The sequence below is a fragment of the Phyllobates terribilis genome, unplaced genomic scaffold (genome assembly GCF_046119375.1).
Source record: "Phyllobates terribilis strain yellow unplaced genomic scaffold, ASM4611937v1 Scaffold_36__1_contigs__length_13169755, whole genome shotgun sequence".
NCBI lineage: Eukaryota > Metazoa > Chordata > Amphibia > Anura > Dendrobatidae > Phyllobates > Phyllobates terribilis.
In genome coordinates this window covers 3,296,436-3,316,849 of record NW_027362796.1, presented here as the reverse complement: position 1 = coordinate 3,316,849, position 20,414 = coordinate 3,296,436, and the positions used below count along the sequence as shown (strand labels likewise).

Sequence of the window (20,414 nt, the reverse complement as noted above, 5' to 3'; positions counted from 1 at the left end):
ACAAATTAAAAAGGCAACAAAAACAAGTCAAAAGTGTTGGCTCCCTTGAAATTGTTCCAGAAAATGAAGTAATTCTCCCAGAAAATTATTGCCATTACACGTTTTGTTATTCACGTTTATTTCCTTTGCATGTATTGGAACAACACAAGAAAACAGAGAAAAAAAGGCAAATTGAACAATTTCACACAAAATGGGTCGGACAAAATTGTTGACACCTTGCCAAAATTGTGGGTAAACAACTTTGTTTCAAGCAAGTGAAGCTTGTTCAAACGCAATTGTGGCAAGTAACAGGTGTGGGCAATATGAAAATCACAACTAAAACCAGATAAAAAAGGGATAAGTTGATTCAATCTTTGCATGAGTCTGAGGACTTGAAAACCAAAATTGTTGAAAAATATCAATAATTTCAAGGTTATAAGTCCATCTTTAGAGATCCGGATGTTCTTCTGTCCAAGGTGCGCAACATAATCAATAAATTTACAACACATACAGTCAAATATGGTGGAACTTCAAAAATGTTTTGGGGTTGTTTTGCTGCCTCTGGTCAGGTACCTTAACTGTGTGCAAGGCATCATGAAATCTGAAGATTAGCAAAGGATTTTGGAGCACAATAGAGTGCCTAGAGTCAGAAAGCTGGGTTTGCTTGCTAGGTCATGGATCTTCCAGCATGACAATGACCCCAAACATATTTAAAGAAGCACCCAGAAAATGGATGGAAACAAAGTCCTGGACAGTTATGACCAGCAATGAATCCAGATCTAAATCCCATTGAACACCTGTGGAGAGATCTTAAAATTGCTGTTTGGAGAAAAATATAAAAATCTGAAAGTCCTCAGTGGTTGATACAATCTTTTCAGTTAGCCATTAGTCAGTAAGCTTTCGAGACTACTCAGGTCTCTTCATCAGACATAGTATAACACAAAACAAAAAACCAAGCAATGTGAACATTGCTTGTTTTTTTGTCTTGTTTGCATTCTGTGCAAATTAGGGGTGTGGCATCCCCCTTGTTGAGCTGGTCAGTATATATGTAGCTTACCATGGGCTTATGTGGTCTGATATTGGGACCCGGTTCTATTTGTCTACCCTTTAATATGCATCACTTCAACTTTGATATACAGTAAGGTTTTTAATATAGACAGTGTAGGACCGTCCCAATTAGGGTCACCTTGTCGCTGGTGGGACGGCTTGTATACTTTTTTTGATCAAAAATAGTTCACTTAGTACCCTATATTTAATATGCAACTTTGCATTACATTTATATATAATGATGGTAGGGTATGTGATATATTTTTTGTCTTTTGTAGGTTTTGTATAGTATAACACAAAATCTGAATAGTCACATATTAATACACAACAGGGCACAGGAATAATGCAATAGATAAGACAAGTGACTTGAAGCAGAACTATCAGCATGGGAGAGGGAGAAGCAGTTGTGGCCGTAAAAAGGTTTGGCCACAAGAAGAGCTATTCTTTTATTGTGTGGCGATGAGAATTCATCCTTGTTCTAAGTTTTTGCCCTGTCTCCCCTACATACAGACCCCCAGTTGGACATTTGGTACATATAATTAAGTACACTACATTAGTTGTGATGCAGCTGAAAGTACCTGGGATCTTGTGGTCCTGATGTGAGTTAGGGACCTTTATCTTGTCCGTGGTCATTATAAACGGACAGGTTTACATTTTCCAGTTGGTGAGAATGAATTTTATAAGTTTCACCACAAAGGTGAAACTATTCTCCCGGTCAGTTTGCTTTACCCCCCAGTACCTTTTCATTCTAACAATGTTAGGTTTCTGGGAGATTATACTTGTTGCCTTTTTTGTGGTTCTCCTTAGCTTGCCTTCTTTGCCCTATATGAATGTGTTTTTGTTTCTCACTCAAGAGTTTTTGTATTTTCCTTCATACTTTCCTTTTCCCTTGTTGATAGTGTGTTGCAGCCTCTCCTCTGGTTCCTCAGGAGGTATGAGAAACTCCTCAACGGCTTATTAGTTAGTTGAGTGTGTGGTGGAGTTTTTAGTTGTGCAGCTAGGGCCTTTCTAATCTCTACAGAGACTAGTTGGGTGTAGTTGCGGCATTCTCCCATGTGTGGATTCTCCGGTGGTTATCAAGATGCGCTTTCTGGTTAAAACATTTCCCACATTCTGGACATGAAAAAGGCTTCTCCCCTGTGTGAGTTCTCTGATGTTTATAAAGATATGATTTGTGTCCAAAATATTTTCCACAATCTGAGCATGAAAAAGGCTTCTCCCCTGTGTGAGTTCTCTGATGTTTGATAAGATTTGATTTCTTTGCAAAAGATTTCCCACATTCTGAACATGAAAATGGCTTCTCCCCTGTGTGAGTTCTATGATGTCGGATAAGATTTGATTTCTCTGTAAAACATTTCCCACATTCTGAACAGGAAAATGGCTTCTCCCCTGTGTGAGTTCTCTGATGTTTGCGAAGAGTTGATTTCACTGTAAAACATTTTCCACATTCTGAACAGGAAAATGGCTTCTCTCCTGTGTGAGTTCTCTCATGTGCGATAAGATATGATTTCTCTGTAAAACGTTTCCCACATTCTGAACAGGAAAATGGCTTCTCTCCTGTGTGAGTTCTCTGGTGCCTAACAAGATCTGATTTCTGATTAATACACCTCCCACACTTGGAACAAGAAAATCTATTCTTCGCTGTGTGAATTTTTTGAGGTTTAAGAAAAGACTTTTTGGGAGGAAAACTATTTCTATATTCTGAATGTGAAAATGGCTTCTTTGCATGAGGAGCAGATCGTTTTTTAATGCTTGTTTTGTGACTTTGATTTTCCTTAGTCTGTAATGAATCAGAAGACAGGGCCTGTATCAAAGGATCAGATGACAGATCTTTCCTGTGAATGGATGATGGTATATCTGGAGTAATGGCATTCACTTCAATTGTATCCTGTTGGATCTGAAAATTATCTGATTTGAAAATTGAAGATGTCAGCTGTCCCTCTGATCTCCTGGTACAGTCATCTGCCAAGAATAAAACCAATTATTATTTTTTAATAAAAAATCCTTGAATTTTATATTTTTGAACATTTCTACTTAAACTGTCCATAAAAAAGACAAGTTATATAAAAAAAATCACTTATTCACCAGGACAATGACTGTCTAATAGAAAACCTCATAGAATGGAGCAGTAGAGCGTGGTGTTCAACTGTTTGTTCATTCTGCCTCCCAAATATGGAATAAAAAGCCACCAAATGATGTTATGTAGGTGAAATAATACCAATAAAAACTTCTACTTATCTCACAAAAAACAAGTCCCCACTCAGGTCCATCACATGTCAATGGAATAACAGAGGTTTCCACATTATTAGTGGCTCAAAGGCTCTTGAAAAGCAACATGGCTTCCATAAACCAATCCAGCAATATCTGCTCTCCCAAAGCCAGATCTCCCCCTCACTTCTGAGCTTTGTAGTTGGTTATGTGCCTAAATCACATTTAATATCCATGTATTTGGCATTACTATAATGAAAAGAACCCATTTAATTTAAGGTGTGTGACTACTGGAGCACAATCTGAGCACTATGTGTTGGGTAATAAAATAGCATATTTGCAATTTTCACTCTCCAACATCCACTGCGTGCTAATATCCGGAAAGTGCCTGTGGAGTCAAAATAGTCACTACTCCTATAGATTAATTCACTGAGGGTTATAATTTCCAAAATGGAGTCACTTTATGGGGATTTCTACTGATCTGGTTTTCTACCATTTTGTTATATTAGGGCTTCTGCAAAAGGTGTGTACCATCTCGTCTGGGACGTCTACTTCTCCTCCTGCTTCGACTTGTGTGATGTCCGCTTTTGACACCAGGAGCCACCTTATTCATTCTGCAGGCAGCGCTGGTGATGGAAGAGACGTCAGAACCAGAAGCTCTGCGAGGCACAGGCTCTGCACAGCCACTAAGATTAGGGTTGCTGGTACCTGTAGTACCATCCAGTCTGGAAGTATGGGTGCATGTGCTGTCCAGCTGGAGTAATCTGCTCTCTGCTTCATCCAATTGGAGAGCGCCGCACCCTACTAAAGCTGGAAGCATATTGCTGGAAGCTGCCAGTTACAGCCTTGTTCTCCTCTGGTTCAGTCCTCTGTGCTCAGCTCCTGGCTTGAGTATTTGTTTCTGTTGTGACCTCGGCCCGTTTACTGACTACTTTTGTGTCTTCTGATTTTGTATTTTCTCTATCCTCTTGGTTCTGACCCGGCTACCCGACTATTCTTCTTCCCATCTCACTCCACAGAACAGCAGGTAACACCATGGCCCAAGCCTAGGGATCTCTGTGTTAGTCCAGATCCATGTAGAGGGGTTAAACGGCGATGAGCAAAGTAATTTGTGAAATCTGTAAACGGGGTAGATAAGACAAGCCTGTTTGTGGTAGCCATCTTTTGAACTTTCAAATGACCATAAACAGCGCCCCCAATACATTGTGTCTGGAAACTATTCCAGCAAAATCTGCATTCCTAATAGCTAAATGGCGCTTCTTCCCTTCTTAACCTCCCATGTGCCCAGACAGTAGTGTACAACCGTATATAGGGCATTGTCAGATTCAAGAGAAGTTGGAAAATAATTTGTAAGGTCCATTTGTTTCCTATTATCCTTTGTGAAGAATTCCAGAGATATCATCATATAAAGTGACACACGTCAGATTTGAAAAATGGCCCTGATTAGGAACAGAAAACTGGCTGCAGGAAGGGGTTAAATCAGAGGATCACTGAAGTCAAAAACTGTGACTATACACAATAAAACATCTACTGAAATGAACAAACTCAACAGTCTCCATCAGAGAAAAATGAGTAACTAGTGGTGAAACCTCTCTGGGGTAATTAGAGTATGGGGTTCGGTGGCTCTTGGCAATCTAAACTATCGTAAGGGACAATATTTTCTGTCAGATGAGTTTCAAGAAGAAATATTAGACATTTAAAGTGAACTTTTTATAATAATGTAGAGATGAGGCCTCTTAAATTTAGATCTCAGGCATTTGGAAGAGGCAATGGAGATCTTTCTGAAAGACTACCAGGGAGTTACAGAGTCACATAAGTGAGGCCGGCCGATCCCACCACAATCAAACTATCATAGAGAGTGAACTTGTAAAAAAAAGAAAGAATATAAAAACATGTAAAATCCCCAACAACAACGTATCTATGAAGGGAGAAATCCAACACTAAACCGGAGTCACACTCATTTATGGTGGACTATTGGAGCTACTATAAGTCCTGACCAGAAGAGTAGAGAAAGTATTAGCGCCCCCATTTCAGGAGAGATTGTGCAGTAATCTGAATTTCTTAGGATTGAAATCGTAATGTAATTTATGAGGTGGAGTGAATCCATGAAACCAGGGCTGGAGCCAACACATCTCCTGCAGGCGGGAGTAAATGTATATTACAGCCATCAGCCACGCACAGCTTAGAGATATATCATGGCACAGGTGTAATGTTTTCTGTATAGTTTATCACAATCCTGTTTGAAGTTAGTTGGTTTTAAAATAAATTGAAAAGTCAGGATAAAGGGAAACTCTGCTGTTATTGTACAGAAATTCACACTTGGCCTCACTGCACATTTAATGTCGATCATAAAAGTGAAGTTTGGCCAGAAAGACTGGACCTGGTCTTGTAGGGACCATATGAGCACATTCAACAGCACAGAAGGGAGAGAAGGTAGATTCATCCAATAAGATATCAGGGATCTAGGAAGCCAACAGCATCATTACCCTCCGCTTTCTCTTACAGGCCCATCATAATATTTTTCTTCAAGTGATTTTCTCACTTGTCAGCACATTCTATGTACGCTGTCATTTGGCTTTGTAGTTTACAGATCTGGGCAGGTAACGGACAGCGTCTCCTAATCCCAGGGGGTAGGTGGATCCTCCAGGTTGAAAATTTTATAGAAAAGGGCTTTCAGAATTTCCCAAAGTAATTTGAACATTTTCGGACGGAGGAGAATGTTGTGGTCTAGAGGTAAAATGGTGATCACACGATTGTGATATGACCGGACTCCACCACTGATAAAGCAGCCACAGCCGGTGACTGAGAAGAATCTGTGACTTCTCTGTATTTAGTGGTTACTACTCACCTGGGTAGTCATATGTAGGAATCTCCTTCTTACACTGCTCATCACCCCTCACATATGTCTCTGTAGTATTAATATGGGTCAGATCTTCACCCTGAAACAAATATTGTAAAAGTCACAGACAGATGGAGAAGTCCCATCTATGATCAGCTCTAATCCTGCCATCTCCACCATTCTCATTACACAAGTATAAAACATATAATACAGGTGGATAAAACAAGACTGAGCACAAGACCCTCACAGCCGTCTACACATCATAGGGGAGATCTCATGACACCTTCTCTCCATCTACCTGATGATCCTGAGGAACATTGGGATCTTCTTGTTTACAGTCCTGTGGAAGAAGAGGACGGGGACATCTCTCTGGTGTTGTCCTCTTACTGGATAGATCTGGAGGAAACACATAGAGGGACTGAATTCATTCTTTACATACAGATAATTATAGGCCGTGTGTATTTAGTCCGGTCTATTACCTGGTGATGTGAGGGGCTGGGGAATCTCCATCATGACGTCCTTGTACAGATCTTTGTGTCCTTCTAAATACTCCCACTCCTCCATGGAAAAATAGACAGCGACATCCTGACACCTTCTAGGAACCTGACACATACAATGATACCGTCATCCCCCCGATCTCTTCATAGCGTTACTGTATAATGTCCCAGCATTCCCAGCAGTGTCACCTCTCCAGTCAGCAGCTCAATCATCTTGTAGGCGAGTTCTAGGATCTTCTGGTCATTGATGTCCTCATGTATCAGGGGGTGAGGTGGAGGCCCCGTGCTTGGGCACAGAGGTCTTCCCCATCCCTCAGACACAGGGTCCTGACAGCGCTCACTAGAGGTCTTCTTCACTACTGTGTAATCCTGGTTATGGAGAGACACATTAATAAATCTCACTCCAGACATTTCCAGAGTCCTCACCTCTCCAGTTCTGTCCATCTGTTATTCCCATAGATAAGAATGATGTAATGTGACGTCATCAGAATCTCTCACCTCTCCAGTAAGCCGGAAGAGGATCTCTAGGGTGAGGTGTAATATCCTCTCCACCATCTTGTCTCTGTCCATATCCATCTTTGATGGGAAAATTCTCTTATGTAGAAGATCTTCACTGGGAGGATCCGATATTGTAGAGACCTGAATGAGAAGATGATGAGCCGATGTAATATCATAAAAATCCTGTGTAATAATACAATTACTGGAGATAATATGGGGAAACATATGAAGATATTTATTATTTCACAGTATTCAGTTTTTTATTTTACATCTAGTAATAAAACCTATATATTTTAGGCCACAGACAACAAGCAGTTTCTTCCTCGGAGACTGCAGCTGAATACGTTACTTATAGACTCATCTTCCATAACGCTAATTCTCGTCTAATTTTCTGACACTGGAATTGACATTGAGAATAACCTCAGCACTCAATGGTTCTTATAGAAATTTTTTTTTTAATGCAGTCCAAAAACAAAAGTAAACGTTTCGGTCGATCTGACCTCCATCAAGAACTATTGGAAATAGCACAAAGAACAAAACAATAAATATAATAATAATAAATAATAAAATAAAAAAGCATATACAAATGGATCATAGCACAATAACATGATAATATCTCTTGTTTAACCTGAACAATAAACATGCTGTCAAACAGTGTATAATATTTCGTCAAACTCCATTAATGCTGATACAACATCATAGTATAGAGCAAGTATATATACAAATTGAAGAGAGGTGACACCTACTAGACTGCTGGATGGTGTTCAAAGGTAGGAATTCAAAAGTGTGGAGATATGGTGACACTGGTTGCTTGGGTCTGCAGAAAAGAGCAGAGAATGGCAGACTCAGAGTTATCAGCTGAGAGGGACTGTGGAGGCAGAGATAGACAGAATAGAGCTGGACGTAGCATACCTGTGACCTCTAGTACCTGGTTATAAAGCGGTGCTGCACGTAGTGGCTTAGAGGAACGCGGTGTCCACCGCTAGTTCCTGGTGCTGTGCGCGCTGTCCTGCAAAAAGCAAACATGGCATCTAAGAAGGCGTGACAGAGTTCGGCTGAATGCCCTTCCTCCCCAAGTACTCGATTGTATGGGGCTGCCTAGTTCCTACAATACTGAAATGCCTAATAATGGTGTCTGGGCCAGCAATGTACGAAAGTCTATTAGGCCGGGCCAGAGGTAGCGTCCAATAAGTTACCTTTTAACGCCCGATAAACATTAGACTAAAGTTGCAAGGAAGCACTGATTTTGGGGGTTTTGGTTGACTATATAATGTATTTGGGGGCCTCCCGACAGTACCAGTCAGTCATACAAACCACAGGAAAGCTGGAATATTTGTGTGTTTGGGGGAGTCTGGAGAGATAGCCGTCTACCAAATGACCGATCAGCCAACACTTATCTCATGTGTATGGGGCAGTTACTATTACACTGACAGGCAGTGATGATACACGGCACTACAGTAGTACAGTGCATCACCTGAGCGATCAGAGGCTTCTGTGTTGTATGATCGCACTAAGGAGAGTTGTATAAAAACGTTTATAAAAAAAGTTTAAAAAAAGTTTTAACGTGAAAATATCACAGTTTTAGCAAAAATAAATATTCATCACTACAGGGAAAACATGCATATAATGGTAAAATGGAGAGGGAGGTCAGCTCACTGTTTATTCAATGCACCTTGTCTGAAGATCACTGCATGGAACCGCCCTGGTCAGGGACATTTCAAGGTTCAAGTAGAGAAAGGAGGAGAGATGGATTCTCCAGCATTGTCTATATTGTTAAAACCTCACATTTATTGTGGATTCATAAAACCTGCTGTGATGGCATACCACCAAGTGCCCACATACCAAACCAATGCTTATTCCTGATTTACAACATGTGAGTCTCTGTGATACTTTTATATCCTTCCTTTTCCTGGGTGTCCATTGATTACTGAGTACTTCTCAGACAATTTAACCCTGTATTGTATGGAAGTAAAAGAGAATACACAAATACAACTCATGCATGAGACATTCAATAAAATCACTGGAAATCAAAGACAAATACAATTAATTGCACTGTAATCAGGGCCGGCTCCAGGTTTTTCTGGGCCCCGGGCGAAAGAGTCTCAGTGGGCCCCTTTAACACATACCACGATTCAGGATGCAGAGATACGGCGGAGAAATATATATATATACTACAATGCAAAGATTTCACTTCTTACATTACATGATTGATATCTATTGTAAATTCCACAATAGCTCAGAAACCGGTGAATCGCTCCACACAGAATACTAGCCCCCATATAAGGCTCCATACGGAATATTGGCCCCCATATAAGGCTCCATACGGAATACTGGCCCCCATATAAGGCTCCATACGGAATACTGGCCCCCATATAAGGCCCCATAAGGAATACTGGCCTCCATATAAGGCTCCATACGGAATATTGGCCCCCATATAAGGCTCCGTACAGAATACTGGCCCCCATATAACGCTCCATACAGGATACTGGTCCCCTTATAAAGCTCCATACAGGATAATGGCCCCCATATAACGCTCCATACAGGATACTGGTCCCCATATAACGCTCCATACAGGATACCGGTCCCCTTATAACGCTCCATACAGGATACCGGTCCCCTTATAACGCTCCATACAGGATACCGGTCCCCTTATAACGCTCCATACAGGATACTGGCCCCCATATAATGCTGCATGCAGGCTGTTACCCCCCACATAATGCCCCATACAGGCTGTCCCCCCCCCCTTATAATGCTCCATGCAGGCTGTTACCCCCCACATAATGCCCCATACAGCCCCCCCCCTTTTAATGCTCCATGCAGGCTGTTACCCCCCACATAATGCCCCATACAGGCTGCCCCCCCTTATAATGCTCCATGCAGGCTGTTCCCCCCCACATAATGCACTATGCAGGCTGCCCCCCCCCCCTTTATAATGCCCCATGCAGGCTGTTCCCCACCTTATAATGCCCCATGCAGGATGTCCCCCCCCCTCTTTATAATGCCCCATGCAGGATGTCCCCCCCTCTTTATAATGCCCCATGCAGGATGCCCCCCCTCTTTATAATGCCCCATGCAGGATGTTCCCCCCCTCTTTATAATGCCCCATGCAGGATGTCCCCCCCCCCTCTTTATAATGCCCCATGCAGGATGCCCCCCCCTCTTTATAATGCCCCATGCAGGCTGTTCCCCACCTTATAATGCCCCATGCAGGATGCCCCCCCCCCTCTTTATAATGCCCCATGCAGGATGTCCCCCCCCTCCTCTTTATAATGCCCCATGCAGGATGTCCCCCCCCTCCTCTTTATAATGCCCCATGCAGGATGTCCCCCCCTCTTTATAATGCCCCATGCAGGATGTCCCCCCCCCTCTTTATAATGCCCCATGCAGGATGCCCCCCCCTCTTTATAATGCCCCATGCAGGATGTCCCCCCCCCTCTTTATAATGCCCCATGCAGGATGTCCCCCCCCCTCTTTATAATGCCCCATGCAGGATGCCCCCCCCCTCTTTATAATGCCCCATGCAGGATGTCCCCCCCCTCTTTATAATGCCCCATGCAGGATGTCCCCCCCCCCTCTTTATAATGCCCCATGCAGGATGTCCCCCCCCCCTTTATAATGCCCCATGCAGGATGCCCCCCCCCTCTTTATAATGCCCCATGCAGGATGCCCCCCCCCCCTCTTTATAATGCCCCATGCAGGATGTCCCCCCCCTCTTTATAATGCCCCATGCAGGATGTCCCCCGCTCTCTTTATAATGCCCCATGCCTCCATACATTAAAAAAAAAAATCAAATACTCACCTCCCTTCTCCTCACCTGCTACCTGCTGCCCGCTGCTCGGGTCCGAACTCCAGCGTTGTCGAGGTCTTCCCGCTCAGCGCTCCCTGTGACGGCTCAGGGGAGGGCGCGGTGAAAAGACGTCACTGCGCCCTCTGACCTGAGACGTCACAGGGAGCGCAGAGCAGGAAGACAGCGAATCTGCGGAGGCACGGGGAGAGGTAAGTATCGGGCTGCCGGGGCCCTGAGCAAGCGGGGGGGAAGGGCGGGCGCTGACACCGCTCTCCTCCGCCCATAGCCCAGCGGGGTGCGCGACCGCCAGTGGGCCCCTCTGCCTGCTCAGGGCCCCGGCATTTGCCCGGGTGCGCTGGGTGCTGACGCCGGCCCTGACTGTAATATTAATCCTGTCTGATGCTCATTCCCTGTGGGGCTCTAGTTTGTAAATTAAATATCCAATATGACTTTCTATTTAAGATTTTTCTTTTCATATCTCCACCTCTTAATGGTTTATAAGCCTTTTCTATTCCTAATATCTGAAGGATCTGATATCCCCTTTATGTTTTTGTGAAAAGCATGTTGAAACCACAGACGGATTTAATGCTGTGGGATTGATTGCGTCAGATAAATGTCTTCGAATACATTTTTTTAGCGGATCTGACATCCATCCCACATATTGTAGTTAACTCTCTATACACTCTATTAAATAGATGACCCCTATAGTGCTACAACTGATGAAATTGTGTATTGCAAATTGCTGTCCCCTTAGATTTTCTTCAAATGTGTCGGTTTTATTAACATAGTTGCATGCTTTACATGATGTATCTCCACATGTAAAAAAAAAACCTTATAGGATAACCAAGTCACCAAATACCGGCCCATTAAGACATACTTTGTCACTCTCCTACTCCCTACTGATTGAATCCCTGGACTAGTCTAAAACATGCTTCCAATCTCAATGGGAGAGAGATCTGGGTTGCACCTTAACGAGAGATCAGTGGAAGCAAATCTTCACCTTGACACACAAATCATCAATCAGCTCGCTATTTTAGGAGGCCAGCTATAAACTGCTTTCTCGGTGGTATAGGGTCCCAACTCGCCTACACTCTATATTCCCAGATGCTAGTCCCATGTGTTGGAGATGTGGGGAGGAGGAGGGTGACATACTACATATTTTCTGGGCCTGTAAACTCCTTTCTCCTTTCTGGGGAAAAGTTCTACTAGTGATTAGTAAATTCAGTGATCTTATTTCAGACCTTGACCCAGCTTTCATCCTTCTCCATCACAGCAACATCCCTTTAAAAACATATAAGAAACTCGATACTGAGACACTTGATCACGTCGGCTAGAGCATGTATTCCCTTGCTATGGAAAAGTAACACTATCCCGACAATCTCACTATGGTTCTCCAAAATAAATGAGATTATGCTAACGGACGAACTCCCCTCCATGATCAATAACTCCCATGATAAATTTTATAAAACATGGTTCTACTGGAGTTTAAATCTTCCGCTGATTATCTTGACCTCATAGGGGAAAGCTAAGTCTATACTTCAGGAGCCTCTCTGACGTTACCCTAACCCTCTTACCCATACATCCCTTCCCCCACTTCCCTCTGTCTTTGTGTGTATTTGTGTTTTTACTGTTTTCTTTTATAGCCCTTATTTGTTAATCCACAAGAATATGTAATGACTTAATGTTTAAGTCTGAGTCACCACGCTGGTATATCCTAAAACACATTGAACCAATGTTCTACCAGCGACTCTACTTTGGATTGTGTTTACTTATTTCATTTTCAAGTATTTTGGAAATACTGGTTATTGTTATGGTTATGTGGTAATGTTTGACCTACTACTTGTTGCACAACTAGTACCCAGTGTTTGTATTTGTATTTCCTTTTCAAAACTTAATAAAGATAAATTTGTAAAAGGATAACCAAGTCACATTGCGTTTGATATTTGTTTCTTGGAAAATAACTAGTTGAAAGTTTTCCGCCTAGTGTAGAAGCCTTTTTGGATACAAAACTCAAACAAAATATGCAAAAGAATTTACAAAGTCTGGAGGATGGATCTCAGACATCAAAAAAACTAAGTTTGAAAGAAATATCAAAGACTACGAGTCAAATTCAATTTACACATGGAAATTAAACAAACCAAGAGCTACAGTTCTGAAATACAAGTCACACAATAAATTCAAAGGAAATAGCGGAGAGCGGAGGTCAGCTTCACAAATCCTAATGTGTCCATGGGTTCCTCTAATTATAATTCTCTGAGGACTTATCTGATGCACCAGAGGGATCAACTAAAGACAGAACAAAAATAAATTCTCAAGTATTCCCCATAATTCATCACAAAACAACGGAGACGGGCGGGCAGAAAGCTCAAATGTGCCCGGACATGTGCGTTCCATGCCGGAGTGCATCACCGTCTCCCATCTTCTAATGAGTATGTCCGGAAGCATGCGTTCCACACCGGAGCGCATATGGTATTGGATTGCATACCACCAACATAGAAAAATCCTATCTCGGAGATCAGTGTAATGGGACACTGAAAAGCCTTAGTTACTTACTGGTAACGGGATTTTTCGGAGCCCATGACCGCACCACGAGAGAGAGAGAGGATCCGCCCATCAAGGGCAGGAAACCTACAAGTTAAAAAGGGCGGCACCTCTCTCCCACCTCAGTTTAGTTAACAGAGCATGAGAGGACCGCCAAGGTTACTTACAACAAACAAATTCATTTTAAGCCAATTACTTTAAGTAACTTCCCCCGAGGGTGCAAAAAAGGAAATTAATTCAACGGGAGTGCGAAAAAACACCAGTGTAGGGAGGGAATATAAGGGTGCTGTTATGGGTTCCGAAAAATCCTGTTACCGGTAAGTAACTAAGGCTTTATTCGTACTCCCATGACAGCACCACGAGAGAATTACAGAGACGAAAGGAGACTAGGGAGGGACCACAGCTTGAAGCACCCTTCTCCCAAAGGTGAGATCAGAAGAGTCACCCAAATCCAATCTATAATGCCTATAGAAGGTGGAGGGAGGAGACCAGGTGGCAGCCTTACATATGTCTTCAATGGAAACCCCTGTCTTCTCCGCCCAGGAGGTTGCTACTGCTCTGGTGGAATGAGCTCTCAACCCTTCTGGTACTTCCTTCTACCCTGAAGAGTAGGCGAGGGCGATGGCCTCTCTAATCCATCTCGCAATTGTAGATTTTGAGGCTTTATAACCTTTCCTAGCCCCCTGATGGCATATGAATAGGGAACTCTCTCTCCTAAAACTGTGTGAAACCTCCAGGTATTTAAGCACACACCTCCTAACATCCAAAGTGTGTAGTTTCTCCTCTTTTTGATTTTTAGGGGGAAAACAAAAGGTTGGAAGACTAATCTCCTGAGTCCTATGGAACCGAGAGACTACCTTTGGAAGAAAGGCTGGGTCAGGTTTTAATATAATTCTATCGTCTAGAATTTGAGTAAATGGTGGAGATATAGAGAGAGCCTGTATGTCACTTACTCTCCTCGCTGAAGTCAGGGCAACTAACAGGGCTGTTTTGAGAAGAATAATCTTATTGGAGGCTAAATCCAGGGGCTCGAAGGGAGGGTCAATTAAAGCATTTAGGACTAGATTTAAATCCCAGGGAGAGGATTTAGTTTTTATAATAGGTCTACACCTAAAGGAAGCTTTTATAAATCGCGCTACCCAATAGTTAGCCGCTATATCGGAAGAAAACAAAGCTCCCAAGGCCGAAACTTGTACCTTCAATGTACTCGTGGTAAGGCCCTGTTCTAAACCCTGCTGCAGAAACTCTAGTATTTTCCCAATAGCGGGCCCCTCCTCTGGTTTAATATTTGAAAAGGACAGAAACTTTCTCCAGGTCCTAGCATAAATACGGGTAGTAACGGGTTTCCTGCTACATAGGAGAGTATTCACTACATCTGAGGAAAACCCTTTGTTAGTTAATAGCTACCTTTCAAATTCCATGCCGTTAAATGGAGATTTGAGGCTGGAGGATGGGAAACTGGACCCTGAGTGAGAAGGCCCGGAATCTCCGGAAGAACCCAGGGGTCTGTTATGGACATTCTCCAGAGACAAGGGATCCACGGTCTTTTGGGCCAAAAGGGGCATATGAATTATTCTGGCTTTGTCTGCCCTGATCTTCCTTATGACTGATGGAAGCAGGATCATGGGAGGAAATGCATACGCCAAAGGGAATTCCCAGGGAATCATGAAGGCGTACACTGCCAGGGGATTTTCCCTGGGGTTTAGGGAACAAAATGTTGTCACCTTCCGATTGGATTTTGTTGCAAATAAGTCCACTGTTGGAAGACCCCACAAAGCCACAATCCTGGAGAATATCTGAAGGTTCAAGGACCATTCTCCTTTTTTATGGAAGTACGACTGAGAAAGTCTGCTGTAACGTTTTCTTTCCCTCTTAGATGAACAGCAGAAAGGGAGTGACAATGAACCTCTGCATTCTGAAGAAGTCTGTCCGCTATTTTCATTAAGTCTCTTGAACGGGTTCCCCCTTGGTGATTAATATAAGCTACTGAGACTTGATTGTCCGAGAGTATACGGACATCCTGGCCCTGTAAATATACAAGGAACTTGTTGAACGCATAATCCATGGCCAAAAGTTCCTTAACATTTGAGGAAAACTGCACCTCCTTCTCTGACCAGGTCCCCTGAACTAAGTTACCTTCAAAATGAGCTCCCCAACCTGTAGCACTTGCATACGTAGTCAAGACAGCAGTAGGCTTACATTCCCAAGGGACCCCCCTAGAAAGATTAGTGTGTACTAACCACCAATGAAGGGATGGTAAGGAGCGAGGGGCCAAGGTAAATTCCCGGTCTAGATGTCCAGCTAGGATCGAATCGTTATATAATATGTCCCATTGAAGTGCCCTTGAGTGAAGTTGGGACCAACGCACCGCGGAAAAACTCGAGGTCAAGGTCCCTATTAATGACATGGCCTTACGGAGTGTCATAGACGGTTTATCTATACAATATCTTACCAAGCCCTGGATTTTTGCAATCTTTTCTTCTGATAAATAGCATAATTGTCTTTCAGAATCTAAAATGACCCCCAGAAACTGTTGAGCTTTTAATGGAGTCAATCTAGATTTCTCCAGATTTAAAAACCAACCTAGTCCTTCCAGGACAGAAATAGTTACCTGAAGGTGGGCCTCGCATTGAACGAAGGAGTTCCCCACTATCAGGAAATCATCAAGGTAAGGGATTATTAAGATGTCTTTTTCTCTTATATGGGCCATAACCTCTGCCACTAGTTTGGTAAAAATTTGCGGGGCTATAGCTAACCCAAAGGGAAGTGCAGTATACTGAAAGTGTTTAACCACCCCACCTATTTCAATAGCCACCCTCAAATACTTTTGATAGTCCTTATGAATGGGAACATGGTAATAAGCATCTTTAAGATCGAGAACTACCATATAACAGTGGGGAAAAAGCAATTTTATTATCGTTTTTAAGGATTCCATTTTAAAGGTGTCGATTTTAAGGAAGCTATTTAAAGATCTTAAATTTATGATTGTCCTGAAACACCCATCTGGTTTGGGGACCAGGAAAAGCGGGGAGTAGAATCCGTGACCCTCTTCTGAATCCGGAACCTCAATCAGGACATTTTTCCTTATTAGGACTTGAACTTCCGATACGAGGGCAGTCTGCCGTTCTGGGGAGGAACTAGAGGGAACAATTAAGAATCTTCTGTAAGGAAGAGCTTGAAATTGAAATTTAAGACCAAATTTAATTAGGCTCAAAAGCCAATTACTATGTGAAATTCGCTCCCAAGCTGGGAGGAATAACGACAATCTCCCTCCCACCTGGGCCGATTGCGATTCCCCTGGTTTCTGTTCGTTTTTGGAAGAAGAACCAAAGAGCAGGCCTCTACCTTTGCGACCTCTTTCTTCGAATTTTTCTTGTTCTTTGAAAAATCTCCTTCGGATAAATTTCTTTTTCCGAAACGATTTCTTAAAAGCGGGTAGAGGTACAGATGGAAAACCCTTCTTAGGATCTCCGGCTTTTTCCAACAGCTCGTCCATGGTCTGGCCGAAAAGATATTCTCCTTCGCAAGGGATTGCACAAAGTCTAGACTTCGTCTGTATATCTCCAGGCCAGCATTTAATCCATAGGGCTCGTCGAGCAGCATTTGACAGAGCTGATGATTTAGCTGCCAATCTAACCGAATCCGCAGACGCATCAGCAAGAAAGGCAGCAGCACCCTGGATTCGGGGAAGGGAAGAAATAATCTCCTTCCTAGAGACACCCTCCTTTAGCTGATTGTCTAACTCAGGGGTCTCAAACACGCGGCCCGCGGGCCGCATGCGGCCCCTGAGGCTGCTTTATGCGGCCCGCAGGCACAGACCCCTTGAAGATCCCGACCAGGTCCAGGAGGAGCCGCCGACAGCAGCGCTGCATTGCCGCACAGAGACTGTTTCCCAGCACTGCATTTCCAATGCCAGCCGCTGGCCAATCAGAGGCCAGCAGCTGATATCTGTGTGTCGGCGCAGCGAGTATGACGTCATTGCCATACGCAGCTATCAGCTGCTGGCCTCTGATTGGCCGGCGGCTGGCAAAGGAAATGCAGTGCTGGGAGACAGTCTCTGTGCGGCAATGCAGCGCTGCTGTCGGCGGCTCCTCCTGGACCAGGTCGGGATCGTCAAGGGGTCGGACTCTGTGGTGCCTGCGGGCCACATCTGCAGGAAGGCCGCCGAGGGAACGGAGGACAGGTGAGAATCATCTTTTTTTTTTCTATTTTATGTGTGTGAAGAACAGGGGGCACATAGCCACAAGATGGGGACCTGGATGGGGCACATAGCCACAAGATGGGGACCTGGATGGGGCACATAGCCACAGGATGGGGACCTGGATGGGGCACATAGCCACAGGATGGGGACCTGGATGGGGCACATAGCCACAGGATGGGGACCTGGATGGGGCACATAGCCACAGGATGGGGACCTGGATGGGACACATAGCCACAGGATGGGGACCTGGATGGGACACATAGCCACAGGATGGGGACCTGGATGGGACACATAGCCACAGGATGGGGACCTGGATGGGGCACATAGCCACAGGATGGGGACCTGGATGGGGCACATAGCCACAAGATGGGGACCTGGATGGGGCACATTACTACAAGATGTTTGCCATTATTACTATATGATGCTAATTGTAAGACAATATTACTGAATGTGGCCAATTGGGGGAAACAAAATTGTAAAAATCAAAAAAATAAAAATAAAGCATGAAAAAATATTGGGCACTAAAAATGCTGTTTTATATGTAAACTAAAGTAAACACAAAAAAGTGCACGTTTATTATCGCCACATCCATAATGACCCAAGCTATAAAAAAATAAACACGGAAAAAATGTTCAAAAGGTGTATACAAAAAAAAATGGTATCACTAAAAATGTCACATTGAACAAAGAATGCGGCCCCCCAAATTCAAATTTTTTCCATGTGCGGCCCATATACCCAGCCGAGTTTGAGACCCCTGGTCTAACTGTTCTAGCCAAACCATTAGGGCTCTCGATGTGCAGGTGGCTGCTACTGCTGGTTTCAGAGCTCCTGCAGCTGTCTCCCACGCACCTTTCAGGAAGGTATTGGCTCGTCTGTCCAGGGGGTCTCTTAATGCTCCCATGTCGTCAAATGGGAGAGAAGACTTCTTTGATGCCTTAGCGATGGCGACATCCAACCTTGGTGCCTTTGACCAAGAGGAACATGCGGCATCATCAAATGGATACTTCCTTTTAAAAGAGGGATGAACGCTGCCCTTCCTGTCTGTTTTTTTGCCACTCTCTGTCTATGAGATCTTTGACTCTCGTATTCACGGGGAAGCATCTTTTCTTCTTTTGTCCTAATCCCCCAAACATTACATCCTCTACAGATTTTTCTGGCCTCGTGTCCATAATGACCATGGTAGTCCGGACAGCTTTCACCAAGGCATCAACCTCTTGCAGAGGAAAACACTGTCTATCCGACTCGCCATCAGAGGAAGATAAAGAAGAAGAAGAAACATCAGAATCTGAGCCCGGCTGAGGGTCCCTAGGAACATAACTGGACTCAGATTTCCCCTGCAGAGCCTTGCCTATTTCTTCTCTAATTAAAGACTTTAGGCCCAAGGAAAACCCCGGAGTTTCTTCCGTTACTACCTTGTCAATACAAGGCTGGCATAAGTTCTTAACATATGCATCAGGGAGCGGGCTGCAGCATAAGACACATTCCTTATGTTTAGTTTTAAATTAACTTTCTTTCAGAGCAAGAAATGTTCTAGACTGAGAAGAAGGAGGAAGAATTAGTAGAACTTTCACGAAGATTCCACTTACCCCATGGAATATTTGGTACCGTAGAAGCAGAAGAATCCATCTTAACCAGCGGAGAATCACGCCGAACAACCGGACCTTCTTTTCTGCTTTTTGCGATGAACTTTCTAGCCGAACGATTGGACCCAGACCGGGAACGTTGTTGCACCGCCAGTTGTGAGGGCTCCCCAGAGGGCTGCTCCTGCAGCAGTTGTTCTTGCTGAGGTGATAGCTGCTCCTGTGAATCTCCCATGTTTACCAAGGCAAAAAACAATGGGCTGGGAAGCACCTCCGTATGATGCCAGGTATCTTTTATACTGGCCATACCTGGTACCTGTGTGTTTTTTTTTTTGGAGGTTCAGGAGGGAGGTCACACACCCCCACCCCCGGTGGGCTAACCGCCGCTGCCAGCAGCTCGCGCGTCCTATACTCCCGGCATCTTCATGCTCCCACGCGACTTCCGGGTTGCGCGCGCAAGCTCCGCCCACTTCCGGTGGAGTCTCCGACGCACCGGAAACACGTCACACGGCCGCGCCTGTCACGTTCCCCGCCGGCATGTAGATCTACTTTATCACGACATAAAATATGGGATGATGGCCCACAGTATATTCCTAAATGGTCAAATTTGACCCCTATTGCATAGAGATACACAAGCATCACCACACTTGTTAATTATGAAATAGTAGATGTAGGATATAGCTGATAAGAAATAATTCTGATATAGAAGCTCAGATATCTCGATGAAGTACAACAATATGTGAACTTCATTCACTGGGACTGAGTAGTAATGGGGTAGAGTATAAAATCCAAAAATGTAATCCGGAATAGGGCTGTATTCATACAAAACAGGCATAGGAAATTTGCTCATTGAGTCCCTTAGGGGCTCGTGAATCCAGTCTAAAAATCCACTTACTTTCCTTTTTGAGGATACATCTATCGAGATCACCTCCTCTCACATCTCCGGTTTCACATCGATGTACACTGTTCATGTGTCTCACTAATGGGGTGTCCCGACCATGGTGTACATCACCCAAATGCCCCCCCCCCCACCCCCCTAGACTCCCTCTTGGTCTTGCCTACATAATCTAGGGGGCGGGTGCATGTGGCCATATATACACTAGTCCTGAGATTTTATAGTTGGAATAATCCCTCTGAAAAAAGTTTTTTCTCGTGGAGGAACTTGAGAAAGATTTACATGGTCTCATCCAATTACATGTACACCATTCTCCAGATCTAAAGAAACCGCAGATTCTTC

General features: G+C 43.8%; 1 protein-coding gene across 1 annotated transcript; it reads right to left on the bottom strand.

The window, feature by feature from the left end:
- Positions 1-138: 138 nt before the first annotated feature.
- Positions 139-19,377, bottom strand: LOC141182787 (uncharacterized). Its single transcript, XM_073660892.1, has 7 exons — positions 19,184-19,377; positions 7,069-7,209; positions 6,760-6,939; positions 6,553-6,676; positions 6,372-6,469; positions 6,083-6,173; positions 139-2,988 (listed from the first exon to the last, which is right to left on the bottom strand). The coding sequence occupies exons 2-7, from the start codon at positions 7,144-7,146 to the stop codon at positions 2,051-2,053; spliced, it is 1,509 nt and encodes a 502-aa protein (XP_073516993.1). The 5' UTR covers positions 7,147-7,209; positions 19,184-19,377; the 3' UTR covers positions 139-2,050.
- Between the last annotated feature and the right edge of the window lie 1,037 nt (positions 19,378-20,414).